A 26732-nucleotide genomic window follows, 5' to 3' on the forward strand; every position below is an offset into this window, starting at 1 on the left:
GTAATTAGAAACATCATACACCTAGATGACCAAATTGTTTTTTTCATATTCTTTCTTTTATGGCTAACATTAAGAAAATAAAAAATGAGTTCCTTTTATGCTCCTCTACTGAAAAACAAATCTAATTGTCTACTTGTTCTACTATCTGGGTTACATCTTCTTTGATTCATAGTTTTGATAATACAATATATATTGACAAAATCAAAAAATATGTCCCCATATTTTTTCCTGAAAAAAAAATGTATTCATTAAATGGTGTTGCACATCCTCATCTCTTCAAGAGTAGGAAGGTAGGTAGACAACTTGTGTTAGATATAATCTGGTAATTAATAAGTAAGAGAATATCGATAAACCTACAAAAATAGAAGAGATTACTTCTCAGTGACTTTTTTGTTCTTCATATAACTAGATGGGAAGTTGACCAAGAGCAGATACCTTTCCTGGATGGCGTGATATCTTGTGACCCCAATTTAATGGCTCTTGACAGGCTGTGGAGTCATTTGCTTTCCACAATTGGTGCCTCCTTTATGGTCTAATATCCTCTTAAATGTAATAATGTTGCTAGGTCCATTCAGAGCACAATACTTATGATTTCATTATTGTAGGCATTATGCTTATGGATACACCTCACAACCATTCTAAGCTTTAGTTAAGATTTAATGAGTTTCTTAGAACAAAAAAAAAAAGGAAGGAAGGAAGAAAGAAGGGAGGAAGAACAAAAGGGAGGTAGGAAGGAAGGGAAGAAGGAAAAAAACAAGATCACTTCCAACTTTCTGGTGAGGAATGTCCATGATCTCCCCCTTCCCCTCAATATAGATGATCCTACTTTCCTTGAATATTGAAGAAAGAGTAAAAGTTGTCCACTGAAATCATCATTGTACCCATATTTCATATGGTATGACTATGATTAGTAGGAATTAAAATTCAGAGCCTCTTCAGGTTTTGTAAAAAGATACCCTGTCTGAACTCATCTCATTAGATTTACAGGCTTCTTTTAGACCTTTGCAGAAATCACAGAGCAGTCCTTTCTTTCATCTGTCATAAACTTTTTAAAACATTGGTTCTCAAAGTATGGTCCAGAGCATTGTGAAAAGTTTCTAAACCCTTTTCAGAGTATCTATAAATTCAAAATAGTTTTTATTTCTAATATAATAAATATAACTCATATAAACAAAAATTCTTTAGACAGATGCTCAATAATTTTTAATAGACTGAGAACAGAAGTTTGAAAACAATTGATTTAAAGGACACTGATCAGATTCTAAAACCCCTCGTCCTAATTTATAAACCCTCCATTTGTGAGATTAATACCAATCATTTAGCTTTAAATTAGTCCCTGCCAATGTTTTACATGATTGCATATGTATAACCTATATTTGATTGCTTACTATCTCAGGGTGGGAAGAAGGATGAGGAGAGAGGAATGAAATTTTAAATTTTAAATTCAAAACTTTAAATGTGTTTTAATGTGTAATTGGAGGAAAAGTTAAATATGTTCATTTAAAAAAATAAATTGGTTCCTTCCCCATCCGTAATCTTTTTTATGCATAAATATTGCTGCATAAAGAACACACATTGAATTGTGAGTTCCCAGCTTTGAAACCAAGTGAACTCAAGCTAATGAAATCAGTCAATAAGCCTTTATTACAGGGACACAAATTGAAAAAGAAAGACATCCCTGTCCTCAAGGAGCTTACAATTTAATGGGGAAACAATTCATAAAAAGGAAAATGAAAAGAATATAGGGTCTGGCAGAGGGACACAGATATGATGGGGAAATCCAAAGAAAAACAGCTGAGTGAGAAATGAAAAAAATGGCTAGCTTGAGTACATGCCTTAAATGGAGCACCCCATTCTCCAGACAATTGCAGCAGCCTGTGGGAAGTAGATCTTGGAATCAGTGACTAATTCCCAAAGATTTCTGTTCCAGAAGATTATATCTTGAAAAATTCTTACATGTTTTTCTATAACCTCTCATAAATGAGATTAATATGGTCATATAAAATATAAGTGACATTTTATTTTAAAAATCATTTATTGAATACCTGTATGTCAGTATCTGCAACAAGCATAAATGTAGTCTTCACTCTTTGAGTTTATGAGCTAAGATAGATGACACTGACATAATCAGGGACATTCAGACAATAGCATAAGACAATAAGTAAATTTGATAATCAAGTTGTGATTGATATATTTGTCACAGTTCTTGATTATCCTACAGAAGTGATAATAAATAGTAGATAGAAAGTTGGTCTTGCTTTCTAGTCTTGCTTTTGACATATACTAGCCCTCTGACAAGAGTAAGCTTGATCAGTCAGTGTCTAAGACAAGTCTATAAAAGAGTGAATTACATATAAATTACTGACTTCTTTTAGTAGAGGTAATTTCCATATTGTAAGAGTCTAAACCAATGGTTTTTATAGTTTTTGGTTGCAGAACCCTTTTTATACTATTAAGGATTCCAAAGAGTTTTGTTTATATGAGTTAGATGTATTTATAATTACTTTATAGAAATTAAAACATGCTGGTATTATTATTAAAATATTTTTTAACCTCACAGACCCTCTGAAAAAGTCTCAGAAAAAATCCATTTTGAATCACTGCCTTTTACCAATGAACTCACATGTCTAGATTTAAGGGGGGGGGAATAAGATTTTTAAGGTTCTTGGAAATTTGTTATAAACATTTCCAGGTATTACACAATCTGCCATATAAGATTTTCAGTATAATTCAAATCACCCAAAGTTTACAAAGTGCCTACTGTGTGGAGAATCTTGTGCTAAACTCTAAAAGAGATTCAAATTTTTAGGTAAAATGCATTCTCTCCCTTCAGAAGTGACATGTAGATATGTAAAATATTTTTTTAAAATATTCAAGAGAAACACAATTATATTTAATGAAATAATCTAAGAAGTTTTCTGAATAGTCTTCATCTGATAATGAAGTTGGCCACCTGCAGCCTCTTCCTTTCTTTATTTCATGATATTAGATATATATGTTTGCTTTCTGAGAATCTATGAGCACAAAGCATTTTGAATCATTTGCATCAGCCTGAAGTGAAAAGATACCCTTGATTTTATTGTTGTCATTGTGTGAGACTCCTAAATTTTTAGAAGTCATCATTAACTCAGTGGCTCAAGGCAACTCTGACATTAGGAGAGCTAAATAATTTATAACCAAGCCATAGGAAAGCACAGTCCACCTTGAAAGCATCCACCAAGAACATTTGGAGAACTCTCCGCCTGCAAGAATAAATTATACCTTTACCTTGGCTTGCCTTATGAATAAGGACTAAGGTGAGATGCTATAACTAATATCTACTACACAAGCTGTCACTATTACAGCTAGAAATTTTGAAAGGCATAAGATGCACAAACTTTACCTCTCTCTGATATAACAAGAATTCCCTCATCACTCAGACTATTGCAATAGCCTACTAGTAGGTCTCCCATCTCAAGTATCTCCTTATTCCATTCCATCCTTCACTCAGCTGTCAAAGTGATGAATGAGTCTGAACATGGCAATAAAATTCAAAAACTTAAGCCTAGAATCAGGAGGAACTGAGTTCAAATTCAGTATCAGATACTTACTAGCTATGTAACACTGCAAGTCTGTTGGTCTCAATTTCCTCTACTGTAAAATGGGGATTATAATATACCACCCAAGTGTATTATAATATACCAATCTTCTATGGCAACTATCAGGGATGGTAGTGAGAGAGAGAGAAAGACAATTAAAAGTCCAATTTTTTAGATATTTAGGACTTAATTTAGTATAAAACGTTTATAACAAATTTCCAAGAACCTTAAAACTCTGGTTTTGCCCCCCCTTAAAACTAGACTTGTGAGTTCATTGGTAAAAGGCAGTAATTCTCAGTGGTTTTTTTCTGAGACTTTTTCAGAGGGTCTGTGAGGTAAAAAGTATTTTTATAATAATAAATAAATACAAATATAATATCAAATGAGACAATATTTATAAAGCACTTCGCACAGGGCCTAACTCATAGCATTATTTTTTTAGTTGAATCTAACTCTTTGATACCCCATTTTGGAGTTTCTTGGAAAAGATACTAGAAGAGGTTTGCCATTTCCTTCATTACTTTATTTTATACATGAAGAAGCTGAGGCTGGATTTGAATTTAGGAAGATGAGTCTTTCTGACTACATACCTGGCACTCTATTCACTGTACCATCTAGCTAATCCTTATCTTTACCAGAGGATCCATAAAGTGCCAGTATCAGAAGCAACAATGATAGCAAAACTTAAAAATCTCTCTGGATATGTTAGATTTCCCCAATTTCCCTCTTTACTGTGCTTATAGAAACAGCATAATAGATTATTCCACCTCCACTGAGATTCAGCCTGGTTGTTTTCTCATTTGAATTTTATACTAAATTAAGTCCTAAATAGCTAAAAAATTGGACTTTTAATTGTCTCTCTCTCACTATCATCCCTGATAGTTTCCCCAATGCTTAGCACAGTACCTGTCACATAGTAAGTGCTTAGTAAATATTTGCTGACTAACTAAATTAGTATTCTCTCCTTCCTCTCAGAATAGAAATCTTAAGTGTGTTTACTGCTACTTCATCATTCTGATTAATTCCCACATTTGCATATGCCATATAACCCCAAATTATGGATTGGGAAAAACATATCTTATATACAATTAGCAGTTGATAGAGTACTAGATCTGGAGTCAAAAAGTCTCATCATCCTGAGTTCAAATTTAGTCTCTGATACTTATTAGCTATATGATCCTGGACAATTTTTTTAATCCTGTTTCTTCCATTTTCTCATCTGTAAAATAAGCTGGAGAAAGAATGGCAAACCCTAGTGTCTTTGCCAAGAAAACTTCAAATGGAGTTATGAAGAGTTGGATATGACTGGGAAAACAACCTGCTATATTTATATGTTTCTAGATAGTGCTAGATAGTAAAGAAATAATAAGATAAGAGAGGCCAGCTCTCCTTAATCCTAATTTAGAGACTATTTGCAAACATAAACCTTTCATTATCTACTCCATTTATAATAATCTCCAATTGAGTTCTATAGTAATAGACTTACCTTGAGTCTTACCGTGAATGGGTTCCAGCCTAGATGTTCCAAGAAAGGTAATCTCAATTTGTTTTCTTTATAAAACATAAACAAATAAAAATTTATATTTTTCCTTAAGACCAATATGATAAACCTTACTGAATATATATCTGCATTACTTGCATGGGTGGATTTGGATTATATGTTCAATTAGATTCAAATTCCTACTCTGCCATCTCCTCCCCACATGATCTTGAAGAATGGTAGTTTTTTCTTGACATTTTAAAAAATTTCCTTCCTTTGTTTCAAAAAAATGGGTTGAAGTAACCGATTACTAAGGCCATTTTCATATCTCAATCCTATGGTCCTATAAAAAAGAAGAAAGTTAGTGAAAAGTTTAGATTATTAAGTATTTCTAAAGAAATACAGTTTAGATTACAACCTCCATGATTAGTGATTGTTTGTTTGCTTTTGCCTTTCATTGTATCTATCCCCTATCACAGGGCCTAGTCACATAGTAAGCTAACCTAAAATGAAGAGCAAAGTTTCCTCTAGTATAAAAATGAAATCATTGAATGATGACTTACTCAATACATTTTAAGAAACATACTTTTGTGACATTACCACATCTATTCCTTGAAAGAAAACAATAATTCTAGACATTATTTTGTGCAATAAAAACCATTCTTATTTGTAAATTTATCTAAAATTATATAGTAAGAAACCATAACAACATAAAATGTATTTTAACCATTTTAGAAAGAAATTGCAATTTGTAGATTAGGAACACCTACAGATTAGATTGAATCATATCAACATAAAATATTTGAAAATGTATGTTGTGTGACTGATATACTGTAATAAGAGGCTGAACTTTAATAAAGGAAGAAAATGGTGTTTGAAAAATGATAAATCAATGTCTTTTTCATAATTCTTCAGCTAGCTTTTAAAGTCTCTCTGGTCTTTGCTTCACTAACCTTAGCATGGTTCAATTTCACTGCCTTTGCCTTCTTCTTGGTGTTCAAAAGGCCAACAAAATGTTGAGCATCACAAATTAAAAACTCACGGAAATAAAACAGCTATCAGTATGCTACTCTGGTACAAAGCCCTGAAACACTCTATGCAATTTTGGATACTGAATCTTTAGAAAGATAGCATGAGCTCACAAAGGTCTGGAAAAGGGCAGATAAATGATTGTTAAATACTTCAGCCAAGCAAGGCAAAAAGTTATGAGAGGATATGATTAATATCCATAAAACATCCAAGCTTGAATTTAATTTTGACTCTTTTTTATCAAATTCTAGAATACTAAAATTAATGGTATTCCCCTGATGCACTTTTGCATCATTTTAGGACAAGTGGAATAAATATAAAATGATGACTCATTATATCAATAAATATGTTATAATATAAATGGAAGTAGGATAAAATAAGGCTATAAAGTTAAGCTACAGTCATATTGCATTATATATCAATGAAGAAAATTTGTATAGGCAATAGGGAGTCATTGAAAATTTTTGAGCAGGGAAGTTCCACAAAATAAAGAGTATACAAGTATATTCATGAGCACATGAATGCATAAATCATCTATGCATTTTTAAGCTGTGAGATTTCATTTTAGGGGTCATCATTCAGATTACTTTGGAAGAAAAAAAATCCTATGTAACATAGTAATGGTGAGGAATAATAGAATTGGATTTTCTAGATGAATGTAAAAGAGTTCCATTCATCAAAGATATTATAATTCTGTTCCATTATTGTTTTCCTCCTTCACTCTTAAATATATGTTGCTATCTTTTGCTATCACTATGAATGACAACCTCATATGAATACTCAATGAATATAACCCCCAAACAGGATTTTACACTTACTAGACTCCTCAAAGGATACTTTGAGTTCAAGGAACAAAAATTTAAAAATACTTTTTGGTTCAAATGTAGATTACTTGCATATAAATATTTTAAAAATATTTTTCCTCCTCTTTCTTCATTTAAAAAAAACAGTGTTTAAAAAAAATTAAATTGCTGGTATAAATAGTGTGTTGTCATATTTCCACCTTTGGGAGACCAAGGTTTTTTAAATGACAAATAACTAGCTGTATTATGAAGAGAGCAAGCAAACTCTTTATCTGGTAGGCATCTCAATAGTAGGAGAAGGTATGAATAGTTGAATGGGAAAGCATTGCTTCTGATCACAATTGCTTCTTTCTCAGACAACGCAAGGATGAGCTAGAACAGAGGATGTCCGCTCTTCAGGAGAGCCGGAGAGAACTGATGGTCCAGTTAGAAGGTCTCATGAAACTACTAAAGGTAAACTATCTTGAATAAAATATTCAGTCAAAGTCTTCTGTAATTAATTTTAATTATTTTTAACTTTAAATTTAATTTTAAATCATAAGGGTTTCTTCTAATTTTTATATTGATGTCCCCTAAATTTTATTCCTAGGTCAATCAACTCCTAACCTCAGGTTAAATCAGGCAGCCTGGTAGTAATGGAAAGTTTACTTTGTTCCAATCTTCCTCATCAATTTATCCAAATCAGGCAGGATGCTAAGAATCCAATTAGGCAACAGTCCAGAGTTCCAGTTGTTTAATGTCCTTGAAAATAATGTAATTTCAATTCTTCATAAATACCCTACAATTTGTTCTTCAAACTAATTTACAATATTTATCTACCAAATTATTCTTACATGCTGAACTTGATACATTTGTCTTGATTAAATATTCACTTATACATAGTGAAAAAACACATAAAATTTCATCAAATTGAATCTCAGCATTTTAAAGATAGTCTGGCATGACAGAGACACACTCATATCCTTACAATATCCATAATAAGTAATCATTTGACCTCAAGCTTTCACTGTTGGAAAGCTTACTACTTCTCAGTATGGCCCATTCCACTTTAGAATGCTTCAGTTGCCTACTGCATTTAATTTATTACATTAATTCAAAATTCTTGGTGTGTGTCTATGTCTCTCTGTGTCTGACTTATACCCCCCCTACATACACACACACATACACACACGCGTACGCATGCACTTTTTCCTATACCTTTTAAAAAACAGCAGAATTCACATATTCTCTTTTCCACACCCCTCCAAATATTTAAACTATCATGTCCTCTTACTTCCTTTCCCTATTCCCTAGTTCTTACCTTCTCAAGACTAAACAAGTTCCCTCACCATCCTATTTTCTCCTCTCAAGACATAATCCAGCTTCCAATGTCTTCCCTGAAATAAGGCACCCGAAAATGAATCCTGAATACATACTCTATGTCCATTAGATTCTCGGTCCCTTCAAGGCAAGGATTGTGTTTTACCTCTTGTTTGTATCCCCAGGGCTTAGCATAGTATAGTCACTTAATAAATATTTACTAATTGATATATAGCTAGACCAGGTCAAAAAAAAAATTAAGCTGACACTTCCTCTAGACATTTCTCCAATTCTTTCAGGATCTATAATTTCTTTTCTGTGAGTGTCCTTTTCAATAATGGAGTTTATGATCAACTTTGAGTTGCTATATGCAAACAATCAACTCAGTGATTATTAGATTTTTCATACTTAGGCTAGGCTGATCCTCAGGCAACAGAATCCATTGCCAGTTGTATCCTATCCCTATTCTGCACTTATGCAATTGATATTTTTAGTTCTGATTTAGAACTTTTTTGTTTTATGTTTTGCTTTATCCATGCAAAGATTATTATTATACTATTATCATTATTATTATTAAGAATTTTTTAGATCTTTATCCTACCCTTCACCATCTTGACTGTCCTTTCCAGTTTCATGTCATGTGCTCTCTGCTTTCATTCAAAACATTTACAAAAATCATCAAACGAAACAGGACTGAGAATGGTACTAGGCCATTCCTTTCATTTTATTTATAGTTCTCTCATGAAGAATGATTCTTTTCTAACATAAATAAAACCTCAATCTTTGGTTCTGTGACCTGGGCAAGCCACAAGTGTTTTATGTAAAGAGATTATAGTAGTCAAATTGCCTGAATGAGTGACATTTCACCAATCTATAAGTCCCTTTTTATCTCTATTTTGTGGATAGTACAGTTTCACATTTCCTATTATAAAGAATTCTCATTCAATGAAACTGTGTACAATGGCAGATTTTATCTGGCTTTTCCTATACAAGCTGGGAAGAACTGGAAGTCTGAGTTCATATTTATGATGTTCAGTCTACCCTCTCTAAATCTGGCAGGCTCTAGGATAAATAAGAACTTTGGCTTGCTTGGTAGCAAAAGAAGTAAACCCTTCTGATAAGACATCACTGAAGGAGTAACAATGTGATATATGCTGGTCTTGTAGTCTGCATAAATCTGGGTAAAAATTCTGCTTCTGATACTAACTAGCTGTGTGAGTCTGAGCAAATCACTTAACTTTTCTGCTTAATTTCTTTATCTGTAAAATGAAAAATTCTATATCCTCTCAGGTTTCTCTCAGCTTTAAATCTATGATACTTATAAAAATGAAAGTCCCATAAGAGTCTACTCCCTGCATTAACATATCTCACTGCCCTTCTGCACCTTGCCATATTATTTGTTAGATGTATATCAGGAATTGCTGTGCTCAAAAGCATTTGCCACCTGTTGCCCAAACTTACAGTTACGAACCTTCTGAAATCCCACAGGTCCTGAGATGATGTACTTAATACTCAATAACCAAGGCTTTCTGGTTTGGTAAGACCTGTCAGAGCTTGAGGTCTGAATAGCAAAACTTTTGAGAAGTCAGGTTCATCTTCCTGCCAGAGTAGGACTTTATTAGGGAAACTTTTATTTTATTTTGTTTTCTTCTCCTACAACCAAGGAATAATATCTAGATTCATATGTGTGTGTGTGTGTGTATGTGTGCTGACTCCACCACTACTTTAATAACTCAAAACAGCTCTTTCTGCCCATTCCCAAATAAACAGATTGAATTTCCTATTACACTTTTCAGAGGATAACAGTATATGAACACTTTGTGCTTGTAGCTTTTGTCCTGATGATGGTTTGACATATTGATGACCAAATATTCTATTCTTCCCCTAAACTGCTGATAGCCTACCATATCAAAGTTATAATTTCATGCTATAGCATATATTGTTGATAACTTTTTGATTATGCTCATTCTTGAGCATAAACAAGTATGATGTTTTGGGCGTTGGGGGTTTTTTTAACTACTTACATAAAGAAAGCTAGATCCTCAGAAAAGGGAACTGTTATGTTTCAGAAATAAAAATGTTCATTGAAATAGAGAAGATTTAATTTTTCACTAAAGGTTTGCTGATATTTACCTAGCTTAATATTTGTTCACATAGGATATGCTCTTGTTCTCCTATCTAACCATTATTGATTGAATTTTTCCATAGGAAGAAGAACTGAAACAGGGAGTAAGTTATTTTTCCTAATGTAGTTCTTGACTGACAATGGCGTGTTAACAGGCATCTCATGGCTTTTCCTACTGTTCTTGCCTCTAATGTGTGTGCTCATGCTTCATTTTGAGAAGAAAATATTTTAATTTGCCTTCATTTTAGTGTGTTTGCTTGTGTTGAGATTGAGAAGTAGTATTTTTCATGGCCTGTTATTACTGTCAACATCAAACAATTACAAAAGAGAACAGAGTGTACTTCTGTTAAAGCCTTTTCACATCTCTAAGGATCCAAGTTTCTATCCAATTTCATGCCTTTCTGAGTTCTTCAGACAAACCAAAATATTCTCTTTTTATTGATATAATGATACATACTAACTAAAACCATGCTAGAGCTAAATATTGTCTTGAAGACGCCACATTATTCAATACATAATTTCTACATCCTTCATGAGAAAATACATGCTATAGACCAAGGCTTATTAAACTTTTTCCACTCACAATCCTTTTTTTTTTTTTTTTTTTCAGAAAAAATTTTACATGACCCTATATAGATATATAAAATAAGTAAACAAATTGAATATTTACTGATAATAAATCATAATTTATGACCCCCCCACATTCAGATATAAGGCCCCACATAAGTCACAAATCACTGTTTAAGAATATGTATACATATTGTATTTCCAACTGGATACATAAGTGTGAAGCATCCTTTTATTAAAAAAAAAAAATCCAATTTAACTTCATGTCCATCTCATAAGTACTCTGCCTTGTTTCATGCTACTCCCCCAGATGGACTCATTCTTATCACATAGGATTGCAAAGAAATTATCAAAGAGATCAACCTTTTGGATTTTGGCTTTTTACATCCAGATCCAAGCAAGAATCTTTTTATTGCTCTAAATTATTCATTAATGAGGAAATAACTTTCAGTTGTTATTCTGTCTTTGAGAGCTTTTCCTCCATAAGAGGCCATAAGATCTTTAAATCTGTCTCCTGCAGCAGCATTGGCCACATTTTTATGTGGTAATCATAGTCTATTCCATGGAAAAACTCCCAGTTTCATGGTCATGTTCAGAATCCAGCAGAGGGAGTAGTGTACTCAAAAACAAAAATAAAGTGAAATGAAGCAGCTTTTACTTCAACTGCATACATCAAGCTGTGTGTCTGTAACATAACCCAATTAATTCAAATAAGTTTAAAGTCAGGCTCATAGATCAGTTTGGAATAATGTTCTCGCAAAACAAGCAATTCTTTTATTTCTTAAAATTTCATTTGCTTTCATCTTGCCTTTTATTCATTGTGTGTGTATGTGTGTTTATGTGTCTGTTTGTGTGTGTGCACGCACTTTGCTAACAGAACAAATTAGTCTATTGGCAAAGTATTTTGTTTCTCATCCCCACTGCATGAGAGGAAAGTGATATAATCTTGAAGTCCTAGGCAGTTCAGGGTCAAAAATTGTGCATTAAATAGTTTGTATCATATGAAAACTTTAGCTCAGAAAATTAAAATCAAAGTTGGTTGAGAAATAGAGTGATAAGAGTATTGAATTTTGGAGTCAAAAGACCTGAATTCAAATCCCAGATCTGCAATTTACTATCTGTGTGACATTAAACAAATCATGTAACTTTGGGGGCCTTGGTTTCCTCATTTATAAAATTAGAGGATTAGACTAGATTATTTCTAAGGTCCCTTCTAGTTCTAATTTCTATAATCATCTGATAGTAGTTAGTAGTCTATCCAAGAAATGTCATTAAATTTCCATTAATAATATTCTAATATTCCAGTAAAGGAAAATTAATTTCTTAGAAGAAAGATGTTTAAGGAGTCTTCCTTTCATTGCTTATTTTCACACACCGGGTTTTATTCTCCAGGAAGGAAATGAAATAGAACTTTTCTAACCTTGGAAGAAGAGAAGCCTTCCTGAAGCTTTCCTAAATCCAACTTCCTCCTGTTTAGAAAGAGAACTAAACCATCAGTCAACTTTATATAATTTCACTTCCCATTGGGAAGACTCCCAATCATTGAATGAACTGTTTAAAAAGGCTAACAGCCCAAGAAGTGCATAAACATACAGCGTTTGTATTGTAAATGGATATGTTCGATCCATTTACAGAAAAGGCATCATTCTAATCTTCACTAATTTTCCCTTCTAATAGAATCAGCCTCAATAGTAAATATTGCTTCTATATGTCACTCTCTTGGCCAATCACCCATCTTTTTTTTATTTTATCAGAGATACTGGCTAAATAGCAGGAGAGTTTACTATTTCTTCTACTCCTCTATTTTGCAATCATTTCTTTCCCTTTGTATCCTTGTTCTCTTTGGATCCTTTCTTTTTTTTGAGTACATTATATATATAATCCCTAATTTCCCTTATAAAAATATTATATGTCAGAAAGGGGAAGGCAATAAACCATAGTGCCTATAATCTAATATAATTATTATGGCATCCCACACAATGCATTTCAGGCATTATTTGGACTAAAGTTCTGCTATTTTATTTTCATGCTATTCTTTCTGTATTTTTAAAGATGTATTGGAAGAATCTTCAAATATTATAAACAAGACATGATAAAAATCTGCAAATAAATTCCTGTGAACTGATGATATATGCTACTCATACCCATAATTCAAAATATCTTAATTATGTAGTGGTGACTCCCAGTCATAGAAAGAAAGCTAACTTTGATTTCAGCTACCTTCCCATTTATTTCTTACTTGTACTTGAATCAGTTCAATAAAAAAATTAATACACATCACAAAAACAGTGCTATGATTTTTGCATCCTAGTCTGCTGCTGTTTCCAAACTTTTTTATAGAAAATTAGAATCACAGAATAATCTACAAACTCCATTTTATCAGTGACCCATTTGCTAACCCTTTCATTACCTGACACTATTAGAGAAGTAGTAAAATTGAGAGATCAGGAATCCTACTCTTTTTATTTCCCTTATTTCCTATCTTCTCTGATGGATGTACCAATAATGAGTAAACTTCATATTGGTCCCAAGACAGGCAGCAAGATAGAGGATGTAGGAACCAGTGATTTTATCACTCCCTACAAGAAATATAAAAGCATTGGATGATAAATCAGCTATCAGCAAGAGTTTAAAAACTTGGACTTTTCCAATTTTACTTATATATTTGTCTTTTTAAAAGAGCTGATTCTAGAGAAGGCCAGTTGCCTGCCAAGAAAGTAGGCTAGAGATTGTTCAGATCCATACCTGCCTTCTGTTGATAGAAACTAGGTAGGTAAAGCTCTGAAGCCAGCATGTTGCTTTCCAAGGCTGCCTTAGAATGTTTATGATGCCATTTCTTCAGAATGCTATGGTTTATATTTTTAAAAGATGTTCCTACTCATCCCAACCTGCCAATATCATCCTTTCCTCACTCTGAGCAGATGACATTATTACCTACTTAACCTAGATTGAGTTCTTTAACATGCCTTCTCACAGCAGCCCATATCTCAATCAGAAAATTCCTTTTACCCCTAATCCACTCCTTCTTCTTTCCTTTCTGTCTCAAATGAATAGGTATGCTCCCTAGTATCTAATAAATACTAGAGCTAACCTCTCTATCTCTATCCTTGATATGATCTATTCCCATCCCTTGCTGGACCATACTCCATCACTCCTACCTGGCACCATCTTCACTGACTTCATCCCAATTGCTTACAAATAAAGAAGGAACAGTGTGATAGATTTGGAGTCAGAGGACCAAACACTTCAGTTTAATTTCTGACTCAGGTATTAACTTATTAGCTAGTGATCTTGGACTGTTTATTTAATCAAGTCCTACTTCATGAACTGGAAAATGAAGAGACTCAATGACTCCTAAAGTCACTCCAGCTCTAAATATATTAACCTATGATTTCCATTTTTTCCTTTTTAAAAAATTTCTTCCTACAATCTTACTATTCCAGTCAACCTATCATATAATTTCTCTTCTCTTCATTATTTGATTCCTAGAATTATCTACAGCTGCTGCCACCACTTCTCACTAATTTATTCCAAATTACATAATCAACAATTTTATTGGTCTTTCCTCTATATATATTTAGTCTCTTTAATCTCTTGCAAAAATTTGTAGAGGTAAGCTGAGCCTCCTTGATCATGCCTTCTCTTCCCTTTTGTCATGGAATACCGCCAAACCCAAATCCATCCTTCTGTACTCCTGAGGCCATTTAGATAAGGTAGAATCTTGTAGAGCTGATTTTTTCTGGTACTAGATTCTAAAGCTAGTTAATACCATTAATAGTACAACTGGAAAAGAGTGTTTTACCTGTCTAACAGTATAACAAAGCAAGTGGGATATTCCCCTTCTTTGGGGGGAATAGAACAACTCTAAGTTAAACCCCTAGTTCTAGAAAAGATATTCTCCCAGGAATGAGGGTCGACGAGACACTCCACATTTTCTACAAGAGGGAAAGCCAAGCTGACAGAATAAGAATGTAGAATGCAAGCATTACCTGGGAAGTCGAAGACTCAATGCATTAATACCATTTATTGCATATATGACTTCTTGATTAGCTATAAGGAAACACCTTTAATCATATAGACCAGTATCAATTCTGCAGTTAGCATTTCAGCAAATTGCACCGTGAGATTAAGCAATTAAGTTCATGGTCACAAGCCAACATGAGTTGGAGTCAGGTTTTGATTCTGAAACCAAATCCAACTAAACTACCTTGATTTTCATTTCAGAGTTAATAAAGATAGGCAGGTAAAGTAAAGCAATCTAGGATCAAAGATTTAGAACTGAAAGGGACACTTAGGGGTCATCCAATGTACCCTCTTGATTTTACAAGGAAACTGAGGAAACTAAGGACAACTGAGGAAACTGAGACAAAGAACTGAAATGACTTGCCCAAGGTCACACAGGTAATCAGTAACAAAACCAGTTCTCTGACTTCTAATTCAGTGCTCTTTGCACTACAACTGTTTCTTCAATCCAGAGGCAGTAACCCAGGGGGAGGTTAATAACCAGTGGCAAAGTAATCCTGCCACTGATTATTTATAGTGCTCACTTTTAGAAAGGGCATTTAGAATACTAATACCTTTGGATACCATGACACTGTACTCTCCTGGTTATCTTCTTCCATCTCTGACCACTCCTTCTCTGTCTCCTTCACAGGCTCCTCTTCCTCCTCCTGCCCCCTAATTGTAGGTGTTCCCCAAGGCTTTGTCCTTGGCCTTCTTCTCTGCTCTCTCTACATTTTCTCCCTTGGCAATCTCATCCACTACCACGGTTTCAACTACCACCTCTATGCAGATGACTCCCAAATATTTATCTCCATCTCAGACCTCACTCCTGAACTCCAGATCTGCATTTCCAACTGCCTACAGAACATCTCCACCTGGATATCTCGTCGACACCTCAAACTCAACATATCCAAAACAACTTATCATCTTCCCCCTCCCTCAAACCTGCTCTTCCTCACCTTATTTCTATTCATGATATCATCTTCCTTCCAGTAACCCCTTATCAAAACCTCTGAGTCATCTTTGACTCACCCTAACCAACATACAATCTATCACCAAACCCAGTTAATCCTGTTGCTTTAATTTATCTTCCCTTTTTTACCCCTTCCCTTCATTTCCCCACTATCACTTCCCTAGTTTAGGTCCCTTGACTTTTCTCTTAATTGGCCACCCTGCCCCTTCCTTCTTTATCCCTCTAATCCACTTACACATTGGTAGGAGATTAACCTTTCTAATAATAATGGGGAGCAGCACAGAATATTAGATAGAAAACTGACTTTTAAGTCAGAAAGACCCAAATTCAAATCCTGATTCTGATACATATTGACCATGTGACCCTGGGCATCTCCCTTAACTTCTAAATGCTCCAGGGAATCTCTAACACTAGAAGAGACCATTGAATCTGATCTTTATCAAGAAAGGAAACTGGGAGTTTTTCACACAGATGAAATCATAGGTCTGGACCAAACCAAAACAAAAATACTCACATTTATTTAATACTTTAAGGTTTACAAAGTGTTTTCCTCACAAGACATAGTTGACATTTGTAAAATACAACATGCTTCAATTCACTTACATAATCTCATTTAACCCTCAAAACAACCCAGTGAAATAGGTACTATTAAGTCCATATTCAAAATGAGGAAGCTAAATCAGATAAATAAAATTATTTGCCTGTGATCCAATAGCTAGTAAGTATTGCAGGGAAAAAATTGAATTGTGGTCTTCCTTCAAGTTTGGGGCTTTTTCCTGATAGTCATACTGCCTTAGGACCCACTGGTAATAGGTAAAAATCTGGGATGCAAAATTAGATCTTCTTTTGTCCAGGCCACTCTACTCTCTGTTACACCAAGCTGTCTCCCCTCCTACATAGTTCTGAGCATGCCATTACCATGCTCAAGAAGCTTCACTGGCTCCCCATTGTTTACTACATAAAATTCAAACTCCATGCCCAAGTTGTTGCAGAGTTTGATTCACTTTCCTACTTTTTTCAGCCCTATTTCACACAGTTCTCCCTTGTGTACTTTATGCTCCCAGTAAACTGTCCTTCTTTACTACTTCCTGAACATAACTTGTACCTTCCTACTCTTATAACCTTGCCCATAGTCTTCCCTCTACACCTGAAATGTCATCCTCTCCTAACTCCACCTGCCAGAATCGTAGAGCCAGTTTAAATGCCAACTCCTCCGTGAAGTCTTTCTTCTGAAACTTTCTTCTGAACTTTGTTTATATGTCTCTTATGTACTTAGCACATTCTACTTTGTATTTTAATTCATTATGTTCATGATTTATCTCTCCTACTATAATGTAAGCCCCTTGAGGGCAGGGATTATGGCTATACATCTTTGTATCCCCTTCATTTCCTAGCATAGCATCTTGCATGTAGTAGCTGCTCAATAAATATGTATTGAGTGAGTGAGTGAATGAATGAATGCTGAGTGAATTTAGCTATTCCTCTTAAAGCCATACCTTATCTTTGGTATTAAGTAAAAATCAAAATACTTCTTGGAAAGTTCTGGAAAAATCATGTGTGCAAAAGTTTTTAAAATTAATATAAATGTGAATTGAATGGATCCAAAAGGATTAAACACAGAAATTAATTTTTCATTCATGCTTTATGAAGATAACTATTTTTAAACTTCCTAAATATGATACATGGTTTCTTCCTTCCATAAGTCGATTTTGTTCTTAGCTCTGTTGTCAAAAATGTTTGATCTATATTATTGATCTATTTGGACTGTTGTTCCTTAATAAAAAAAAAAAAAATTTTCCTACCTTAATCATGTAATCCTTTCTAGAGGAAAATTTATTTATAGTACCTTACAAATTATAATCCGTTTAATTTTTTAGTCAGTTGGTTGATACTAAGTGCCTACTATGTGCCAAATACTCTGTTAAATGCTAGAGGAAGTGCTAAGGAAAGAAAAGGCAGTTCCTGATCACAACGAGCTTACAATCTAATGGGGCAAACAACATGTAAACAACCATGTACACATAAGCTACATAAACTGGAAATAATCAATAGAGGGAAGGTTCTGGAATTAAAAGTAATTGGAAAAGGTTTCTTGTTAAAAGGCTGGAACAAAAAAAAAAAAAAAAAAAAAAAAAGCCAGGAAGATTCAATGAACAAAATGAGGTGAGAGAGGATTCCATTCATGGAAGGACAGGTAATGACAATGCCCAGAATTGAGAGCCAGAGTGTTATATTTGAGGAAGAAGAAGGAAGTCATTGTCACTGGATCATGTAGTACATAAGGGAAGGGATAGGGAAGTTTGTGAAGCTTTGAACCAAACAGAGGATTGTATATCTGATCCTATGATTCTATATTTGATCCTGGAGGTAAAAGGAAGCCACTGGAGCTTATTGAGCAGTGTAGTGATATATTCAGACTTGCACTTTAGGAAGATCAATTTGACAACTAAGTAGAAGATACACTGGAATGGAAAAGGATTTGTGTTAGGGAGACCAATTAGTTGGCTATCACAGTAGTCCAAGCTGGGAGGTGATATGTGTATACTAGGATGATATTGTCAGAAAAGAAAAGGGGGTCTATGAAAGAGATGTTATAAAAGTAAATTTGATAAACCTTTGCAACTGGATATGGGGAGTGAGGGTATAGTGAAAAATTGATACATTAATATAATAATTAATGGAGTGGAACAAGGAGGCTGCAGGAGGTATGCTGCAGAAACTATTTGGATAGTTCAGGTACTAAGAAATAAAACATGTGATTCAGAAGCATTCACTACAATGGTCAATGATGACTATCCTTGCCTCAGCTTTCATAGAAGGGGCTATAACTGCTCGCTTGAATCTGTATATGGGAAAGTAGAAATTTGGATCCAAGGTCTCAAGATCACAAAATCCCAAAGAGAACAAGGAAATAAGGAAGGGGTTATACCTAGAAATGTCATGGATGATACCTCATAGAATGGGTTCAGAATGTATTTCTGGAAGCAATTGCTAATAAGTAAAGTGGAGAAGATCTGAGCCCCATTCCTGCCACATATACGTAATAGCTAGGTTATCTTGGAAAAGCCACTTACCTCTCTCAGTCTGTTTCCTTTCTGTGCAATGGGGACAATACATAATAAATTCTTACAGAATTGGGAGGATCAAATGAGACAATATATGCTTTGAAAACCCTATGATACTACATAAAAATTAGCTATCATTATTATTTTAAGAACAATAAGGACACAGTAAGAGGACAGAAGAGTCCAACTCTTGTTCCTTCTGTGTTCCAACACCACCCCACCAAGGAATCCTAGCTCTTCAGTAATATAGAGGGAACCATGTTGTTTAGAAGTCCTGTTTTTTTATCAGGGTTCTGTGAAGACCTTAAGAAAGAAAATTAAAAAACAACCCTCCTCCCTACAATGCCTGAAATTATATCAATCAATTGGTTGTTAAACCTCCTCTTTAAAAAATTCAAATATTTCTTGGATAGTTAAGGGAGGTAAGTGATCAATCATTTATGCCTAAATGGGCAGTTGTTAGATGAGATTGTTTTCTTGCTAGAAGCTAGTTGAGATATTAACTGAAAGAATTGGAGTTTTGATTGAGATGAAAGAAAAGATAGAAAGAGATAATTTTGAAGTATAGGATATTAAAAATGAAACCAAGGCCTCAGTGGTCTAGAACAGTGGAACTTTTGAGTAGGCAGAAGTAGCATATGGTAAACATTAGGAATATGCTAAAAAACAGGAAGGCAGCATGGAAAGAAAAGATGCTTTAGGGACTCCTCTAGAGTGAAGGGAACCCTATGGTCTTTCTCTGAAGAATTTGGGAATAGCAGAAGGGTCCATCTCCTTCCCATTGTTCTGAAAAATGGTCTTCCACAAGGCTGGTAGATTTTCCTATTTTCTGGATTAACCTATTTACCCTGCATACACTCAGCTAGACCTCCTGCCTGATTGTTTTAGCCAAGTAATTTCTTCCCTTCAGTTCTTCATGTAACACAATGAATTGGATTCATAATGAAGGAAGGGGTTCTGAGGACAGATAGCTGTTGTTCATGGGATTATCTTCAGTCATATATGGCCAAAGATATAGAAAGCATTGTGACATACTCTGCATACTTGAGAAGTATTTGCAATCCTCACAATCCCCTCTAGATGCATGAATTCATGGTGGTTAGATGATTAAGAATTTGAGGAGTGGAGCAGCTAGGTGGTACAGTGAATAGAGCACCAGCCCTGAAGTCAGGAGAACCTGAGTTCAAATCTGACCTCAGACACTTAACACTTCCTAGCTGTGTGACCCTGGGCAAGTCACTTAACCCCAATTGCTATAACCAACAAAAAGAAAAAGAAAAAAAAGAATTTGAGGATACTTTCGGTTAGATTAGTGTTCTTCAATCAATCAATTAAGCATTAGCCAATGTTTAATAATACTAGGGGAGTTAAAGCAAGATGTGTTAGAGAAGGATGAATATTCACTGGCATGTACCTCTTTCCCTTCCATACACCTTTTAGCTAATATAAATGAGCATTTAGGTGGCACAATATAAATGATACAATAGTTGAAGATCTCGGGTCAGGGAGAGAATTTCTTCACCAGCTTTCCAACAGTAAGGAAATCACAAATTTGAGCCTCATAATAATATACTTGCCACTTTTACTCCTGAAGTGTAACACCTTGGGTAATATTTATAGGGAACTTTTATATCAGGGGATAGAGAAGTCCCTCAAGGCAAAGGGAATGCTGAAGGAAGGAAGAAGCAGATTCTACAAAAATGCAATTCCACACTCTATTTCTTCTCCAAAAGTCCCTCTACTAAAGATACTATGAGAATGGCAGACTGGTCACTGGCAATGCCTCTTATGCTATCATAACAACAGAATTAAATCCTTTGACACCCAAATCCCCTTGTATGGAGCAAAGAAAGCCAATAAAAGTCCTTTCTTCTATGTGGGTAAAACAAAAGCCTCTGAAGTGATTGGAAACCCTGTATAGTTCAGTTGGCAAATCATTTGCTCTGTGCTTTCTTGAGAATTCATGTATAGATGTATAGATCACATCTTTATATATGTTGCTGAACTCTAGAGAACTGATGGCCTGACATTTTACAAGATAGATGTTATACAATTTGTCTGCATCATGCTGCTGAATCCATAACAAAAATTGAAATTGAATGTACCCAAGCAGGATAATACTTATATACATCTACCATCTACAAATGTTGTAGATAACACTTATCTACCTTACCTAGTGAATATCTCCAACACTGGTAGACACTTGAATTTTAATATAAATGACTATCAAGATAGGAAACATCCATATTGCTCTTTGCTGGAAATGTATTCAACACCTAATTTATTTTTTGTATTTGGAAGACCTATTATATCTTCTTTTTTAGTATTATTATTTTTTAAATTTATATATTGCACTGAATACCAAATAGAAAAAAAAAAACAGAATAGAAAAAAGATAGCCAGCAGAATATCAGGAAGGATTCAAAATATGTAACAATAAACCAGTGTATCTTCTTTATTTAGATATGACTAACTAGTTTTGTTCAGTAGTCACGTAAAACAAGCAAAATGTTTCCCAAAGTCCTTATTATCCAGTTTAAGATTTGTCATTATTATAACTATTTTCCACTCACTATGTGACTATCTCAGAATTGTTTCTTTGACTATTTCCTTATTCCCCTTCTTCAGTTATCCAAGCAGCTTATTTACTCAACTCATGTAGCTCAAGTCTTAACAGAAAATTCATCCTCTGGAGAGAACTCTTTTCTTGGCTAGCTTATTAAACTCTAGGAAAGCCATGATCCTTCCTTCTATTTTTAAATTTATTATTGGCATTTCTAGAATATGCTTTGGAGGAAGGGAAAGGAGATTTCTTCTGAGAAGCCAGTGTCCAATGATTAAACCAGAGGTTAAGAGCCAAGGTGAAAGAGAACTCAAAAACCATCTAGTCCAATCTCCTTATTTTACAGGAAAGGAAACTGAGGCCCAGGGAAATTAAATGACTTGCTGAAAATCACACAAACTATCAAAGATAGGATTTGAACCCATGTCCTTTGACTTCAGAGCCACTGCTCTTTTCTACTATACCAGACTATCTCTGAATGGTGTAGAAGGCAATTTCCATGGCACTACATTTTAATAAACTTAAAAAGTGATCAAACAGGTGACCTATTTCACTTAATGGGAATAATATTTAATTCCTTCCAAAATGGATATAAAATGTTTTATCTTCTTATGATTACTTAAGATTAAGTAGATTAATTTAACATGTCATGAGATTATACATGAGCTGAAAGGGACTTTGGAGGCTATAGAATATAATAGTTTCACTTTACAGTTGAATAAAAGGTAAGAAATAATGTGATTTGTCCAGCATCACAGACATAGTAAATGTCTGAGACAGGATTTCAATTCTGACTCCAGGTCTGGTGCCTAATCTATTATATCATGCTGTCTCTCTATCTAATAATTCTTATTTATTGGAAATTACAGAAGAATTACAGATGTCATACAGTCTTTTAATGTAAAAATAAATTAACAACTTGTATTGTCCTTCCAGACGCAAGGGGCAGGTTCTCCACGTTCTTCTCCAAGTCACACAATAAGCAGGCCTATTCCTATGCCCATCAGATCAGCCTCTGCCTGCTCCACCCCAACTCATACACCTCAGGACTCTCTGACAGGGGTAGGAGGAGATGTACAAGAAGCCTTTGCACAAAGTAAGTGATATGATTTTGGATCTTGCTTGGACTGGTAGAGACCAATTCACTTAAATGTCGCAATGTGGTCTTGACCTCTTTGCAATTTAGACAAAATACATGGTCCCCTTCTCAGAAATCTGATGTTTTTAAATGCATACAATAAAATACATAGGATTGGCAAGAATATCAATTACAGTGAAATGCGGTTATCAAAATGTTTTTTTAAAACTAAATTTATTGACACTAAGTGAAGTGAGTAGAATCAAGAGAACATTGTACACAGCAACAGTAAGATTATGTGATGCTTAATTCTGATGGATATGGCTCTTTTCAACAATGAGATGATTCATGTCAGTTCCAATGGTCTTATGATGGAGAGAGCTTTCTGCATCCACAGAGAGGACTTGTAGGGATTGAATATGGATCATATTAGTGTTTTCACCTTTTTATTATTGTTTGCTTGGTTTTTGTTCATCATTTTTTTACCTTTTTGATATGATTTTTCTTGTGCAACATGATAAATGGAGAAATATGTAAGGAAGAATATATGTTTAACATATATTGGATTATTTGCTATCTGGGGGAGGGGGGAAAGGAGGGAGAAAATTTTGAAACTTATGAATGTTGAAAACTATCTTTGCATATTTTTTGAAAATAAAAAGCTGTTATTTAAAAAAAAAATCTAAGTTCATGATATCTAAATTAAGAATCACTGATCTAAACTTATGAGAGTTTTGCAATATAATATGGCATATTCTACTTTCTTGCCCAAAATTGATTATAAATAATTCTTCTTTCTTTCTGCTACATCCTCCATAAGCAGACATCGTTTAGTACTATAGTGGAAACCTTTGATTTCTCGGATATTCTGATAAAACATAAGATATAAAGTTAGTAGCATTCAGTCAATCAGTCAACATTCCTTTACTAGGTACCAGGCACCGTGCTAAATTCTGGAGATAGGAAAAAAAAATTACAGACCTTGTCCTCAAGCTCACAATCTAACGGGAGACAACATGCAAAAAATTGTACTTATAAGATACATGCCATATAATGGAAGGTAATCTGAAAATGAAGGCACTAGTAAAGGGTAAAAGAAGAGGTACAAATGCCTTCAAAGAAGGAAGAAAAATGTCCTACTTCTTATTTACTTCACTGTATAACCATTCTTAGGGTAGCTAAGTTGCACAGTGGATAGAGCCTTAGGCCTAAAGTTAGAAAGACCTAAGTTCAAATGTGGCCTCTACATTTATCAGCTGTATGATTCCGGAGCAAGTCACTTCACCCTGTTTCCTTAGTTTCCTTATCTGTAAAATGAGCTGGAGAAAGAAATGGCAAATTACTCCAGTATCTTTGTCAAGAAAACCCCAAAGAGTCAGACACAATTGAACAATATAACCATTCTTATTCAGAGCTATTCTCAGTGAACATAGTGATTTTTTAAAATTTAGTTAACTTTCCTATCCTTCTCCTCCAAAGTAAACATTCTGGAGCATGAGAACAGTCTATTAAGTTCTTCATTTACTTACTCATCCCCTTCTCTCTGATAACTAACAAAAGACTGAGATGATTCAGTTTGCAGAAAGCACAGCAGCTTAATTATTTTCTGCACAGGGGAGTGAGTTGAGATAGACAAGTAGAGGTTTATTGTGATATATAGATGCCTGATGGGTATTCCCTTTTCTCACAGAACTTTATTGAAAATGAAGTGAATTTCAGAAACAGCTTTACCTCTTTTCTCAATAATTGATATGAGGATGGTCATGATGAAAGCATCTGGTGAACTCACACCTTTTTTAGCACTTTTTTAAAGGTCTGAAAGTATGAAAGTAGTCTATGAAACAAAGTACAGAGCCCTGACATAATTGTGTGCTTCTTAATGCAAAAACAAGTATAAATATTTTGTGATATAGAAGAAATGTACCTTCTTTTCTTCTCCAGTATTATTTTTATAGAAATTTAAATCATTTCTCATCCAGATTTAGCCTGTTAGCCAAACCTATTAATTTTGACTAATAAGTCTAAGTTATATTGCAGTTAATAACCAGTCATGTGATAGAGATATATTTTATAGTAAGTTTAATTCTCAATTTACCAAAAGTACCGTTGAGAATATTTTCCCATAGAATTCACATTTAAATCATGAGGTTCTAAGATTATATAATAGCCAGAATTTATAGAGTGTTTTAAAGTACTTTACAAATATTATTTCAATGATGCTCACAACAGCCCTGGGATGTGGGTACTGTTATTATCCCCATTTTATAGATGGCAAAAGTGAGACTGAGAACAGTTAAGTGATTTGCCCAGAATCACCCTCCTAATAATCTAAAGCCATATTTGAGCTCAGATTTTCCTGACTCTATTTAGTGTTCTATCTATTGCACCTCGTAGCTTCCTTCCACAAATGTTTTTTTAACTTCTAGAGTGCTTTTGAAATATAATAGTAATAGCAAGCTATAAAGTTAGTACAGCATTAGTGTTAATACAATATTAATAGTACTATAGAACATAGCCTTAATGGAGTTGGTTTTTTTTTTTTTTAATGTGAAGATGAATTCAGAGTTCCAACACCACTAGAAATTGTTATTTAGTAGGGCCAGAAGCAGGAAATAGTCTGAGTGAAATGTTGATCTACAAAGCACTGTCTTCACCATGCTGAGTGCCATATAGCTAGCTGATTGATTTGGCATTTCTGCCTTGGGATGTTTTAGCCAAGATACTTAAGGAAATATTGAGAACAATCCTGGTGTTTTGGAAATCTGGTCAGGACATTCTATAGCTTCTTGGGAGGTCATGGTCTTCAGAAAGTACAAATTAGGAGCAAAGTAATATTTATTATGTCTGTGAACATCATTTAGCAGTTAAGGCCCTTGTCCTTGGTTTCCTCCCTTGTCTATCCATTATGCATATGAGTTCTGATTGCTTTCCTTTGGGATGTAGAGTTGGTGGAGTTTTAGTATTGCAATGGATAAAATGTTATGCTTCCCAACACATGTATTCTGCTGCCTTGGAGTCAATATATCTCCAAACAGAGGAAAGAACAGTGATGAAAAGATGTTCCTAGCAGGGTCAGTGTATACCTTACCCTAAGAACACACTTTCTAAGACACTCCCATGCTTTAAAAATATGTTCTTACCAGTAGCAGTGAAACCTCTGGGTGATGAGGATCTTAATTACATGCTCTGATAGAAATGGGAGTGGGAAAGGAAGAGGGAAAGGGAAAATGGGAACAACAGATATTGTAACTATTTGTGTGGGTGATTTGTTTAAAAGTTGTATAATCAGAAGTCAGAGACTGTCAAATTACTAGTGTATATGGTCTTTGGAAAAATGAAACTGTTTGTCCTAAATAACTCAGGCTTTTTTCTCCAATAATATATATTCCTTCAGGATGTTGGAGGAGTCTGTTCATTTTACTAGCTCTGTGGGGGAGGAAGGTTGTTTGTTTTAAAAAATGAAAATAGATAAAAATCATGTGTTTTATATTATGTTTTTCTACTCAAGGTACAAGGAGAAATTTAAGGAATGACTTACTTGTGGCTGCAGACTCCATCACTAATACCATGTCCTCTTTGGTGAAGGAGCTAAATTCAGGTGAGACTCTAAATTTTACCCATGTCTTCATCATTAAATAATAATGACACATAAATTAATAATTAATAATTATTAGTCAAATTGAATGAAAAATAATAAAAGGAGAAAATGTATACTTTGTCTTGATTCATAGAGTCATTGCAAAGGTAATGGCAAACTTGAGTTTTCAAAATTTATGTGTCATTCAAGACAAATTCTCCAAAGCCAGAATCTGTCACAAGATCAAATATTTAGAGCTGGGAGAGACCTCAGAGGCCATCAATTCCAATCTCTTCGTTTTAAAGATAAGAAGACTGAGTAACATAGGAATTATTTGCCCAACATCACACAGGCCATCAAGGGTAGAGTCAGAATTCAAACCCAGTCCTCTATCTCCAATTTCAGCTTCCTTTCCATTATAACACACTACTTCCGAATTCAATTTTGTTCCTCACTTCTCGTCTAACATAAAATGGTTTTGATTATGGTAAGAATATCAACTTAATAAGAATAAACAATTTCACCTTAATCCTTCTTATTTTTTCCATTGTTCCACACATATTAGTGATAGCTCCAGATTCTTCAGTAAGTTG

At 34.3% G+C, this 26732-nt stretch overlaps 1 protein-coding gene across 23 annotated transcripts in view; it reads left to right on the forward strand.

The window, feature by feature from the left end:
• The window catches only part of DTNA (dystrobrevin alpha), a 329968-nt gene that overhangs the window by 285428 nt on the left and 17808 nt on the right, over positions 1 to 26732 (forward strand). For 15 of the 23 annotated variants that reach the window (XM_074277657.1, XM_074277844.1, XM_074277682.1 and 12 more), the window contains 3 exons: positions 7247 to 7343; positions 22421 to 22580; positions 26071 to 26160. In XM_074277657.1, the coding sequence (XP_074133758.1) occupies positions 7247 to 7343; positions 22421 to 22580; positions 26071 to 26160 (347 nt within the window). The other 8 variants (XM_074277773.1, XM_074277790.1, XM_074277808.1 and 5 more) reach the window with 2 other exon arrangements.

This window comes from Sminthopsis crassicaudata, chromosome 1 (assembly GCF_048593235.1).
Source record: "Sminthopsis crassicaudata isolate SCR6 chromosome 1, ASM4859323v1, whole genome shotgun sequence".
NCBI classification, from domain to species: Eukaryota; Metazoa; Chordata; class Mammalia; order Dasyuromorphia; family Dasyuridae; genus Sminthopsis; species Sminthopsis crassicaudata.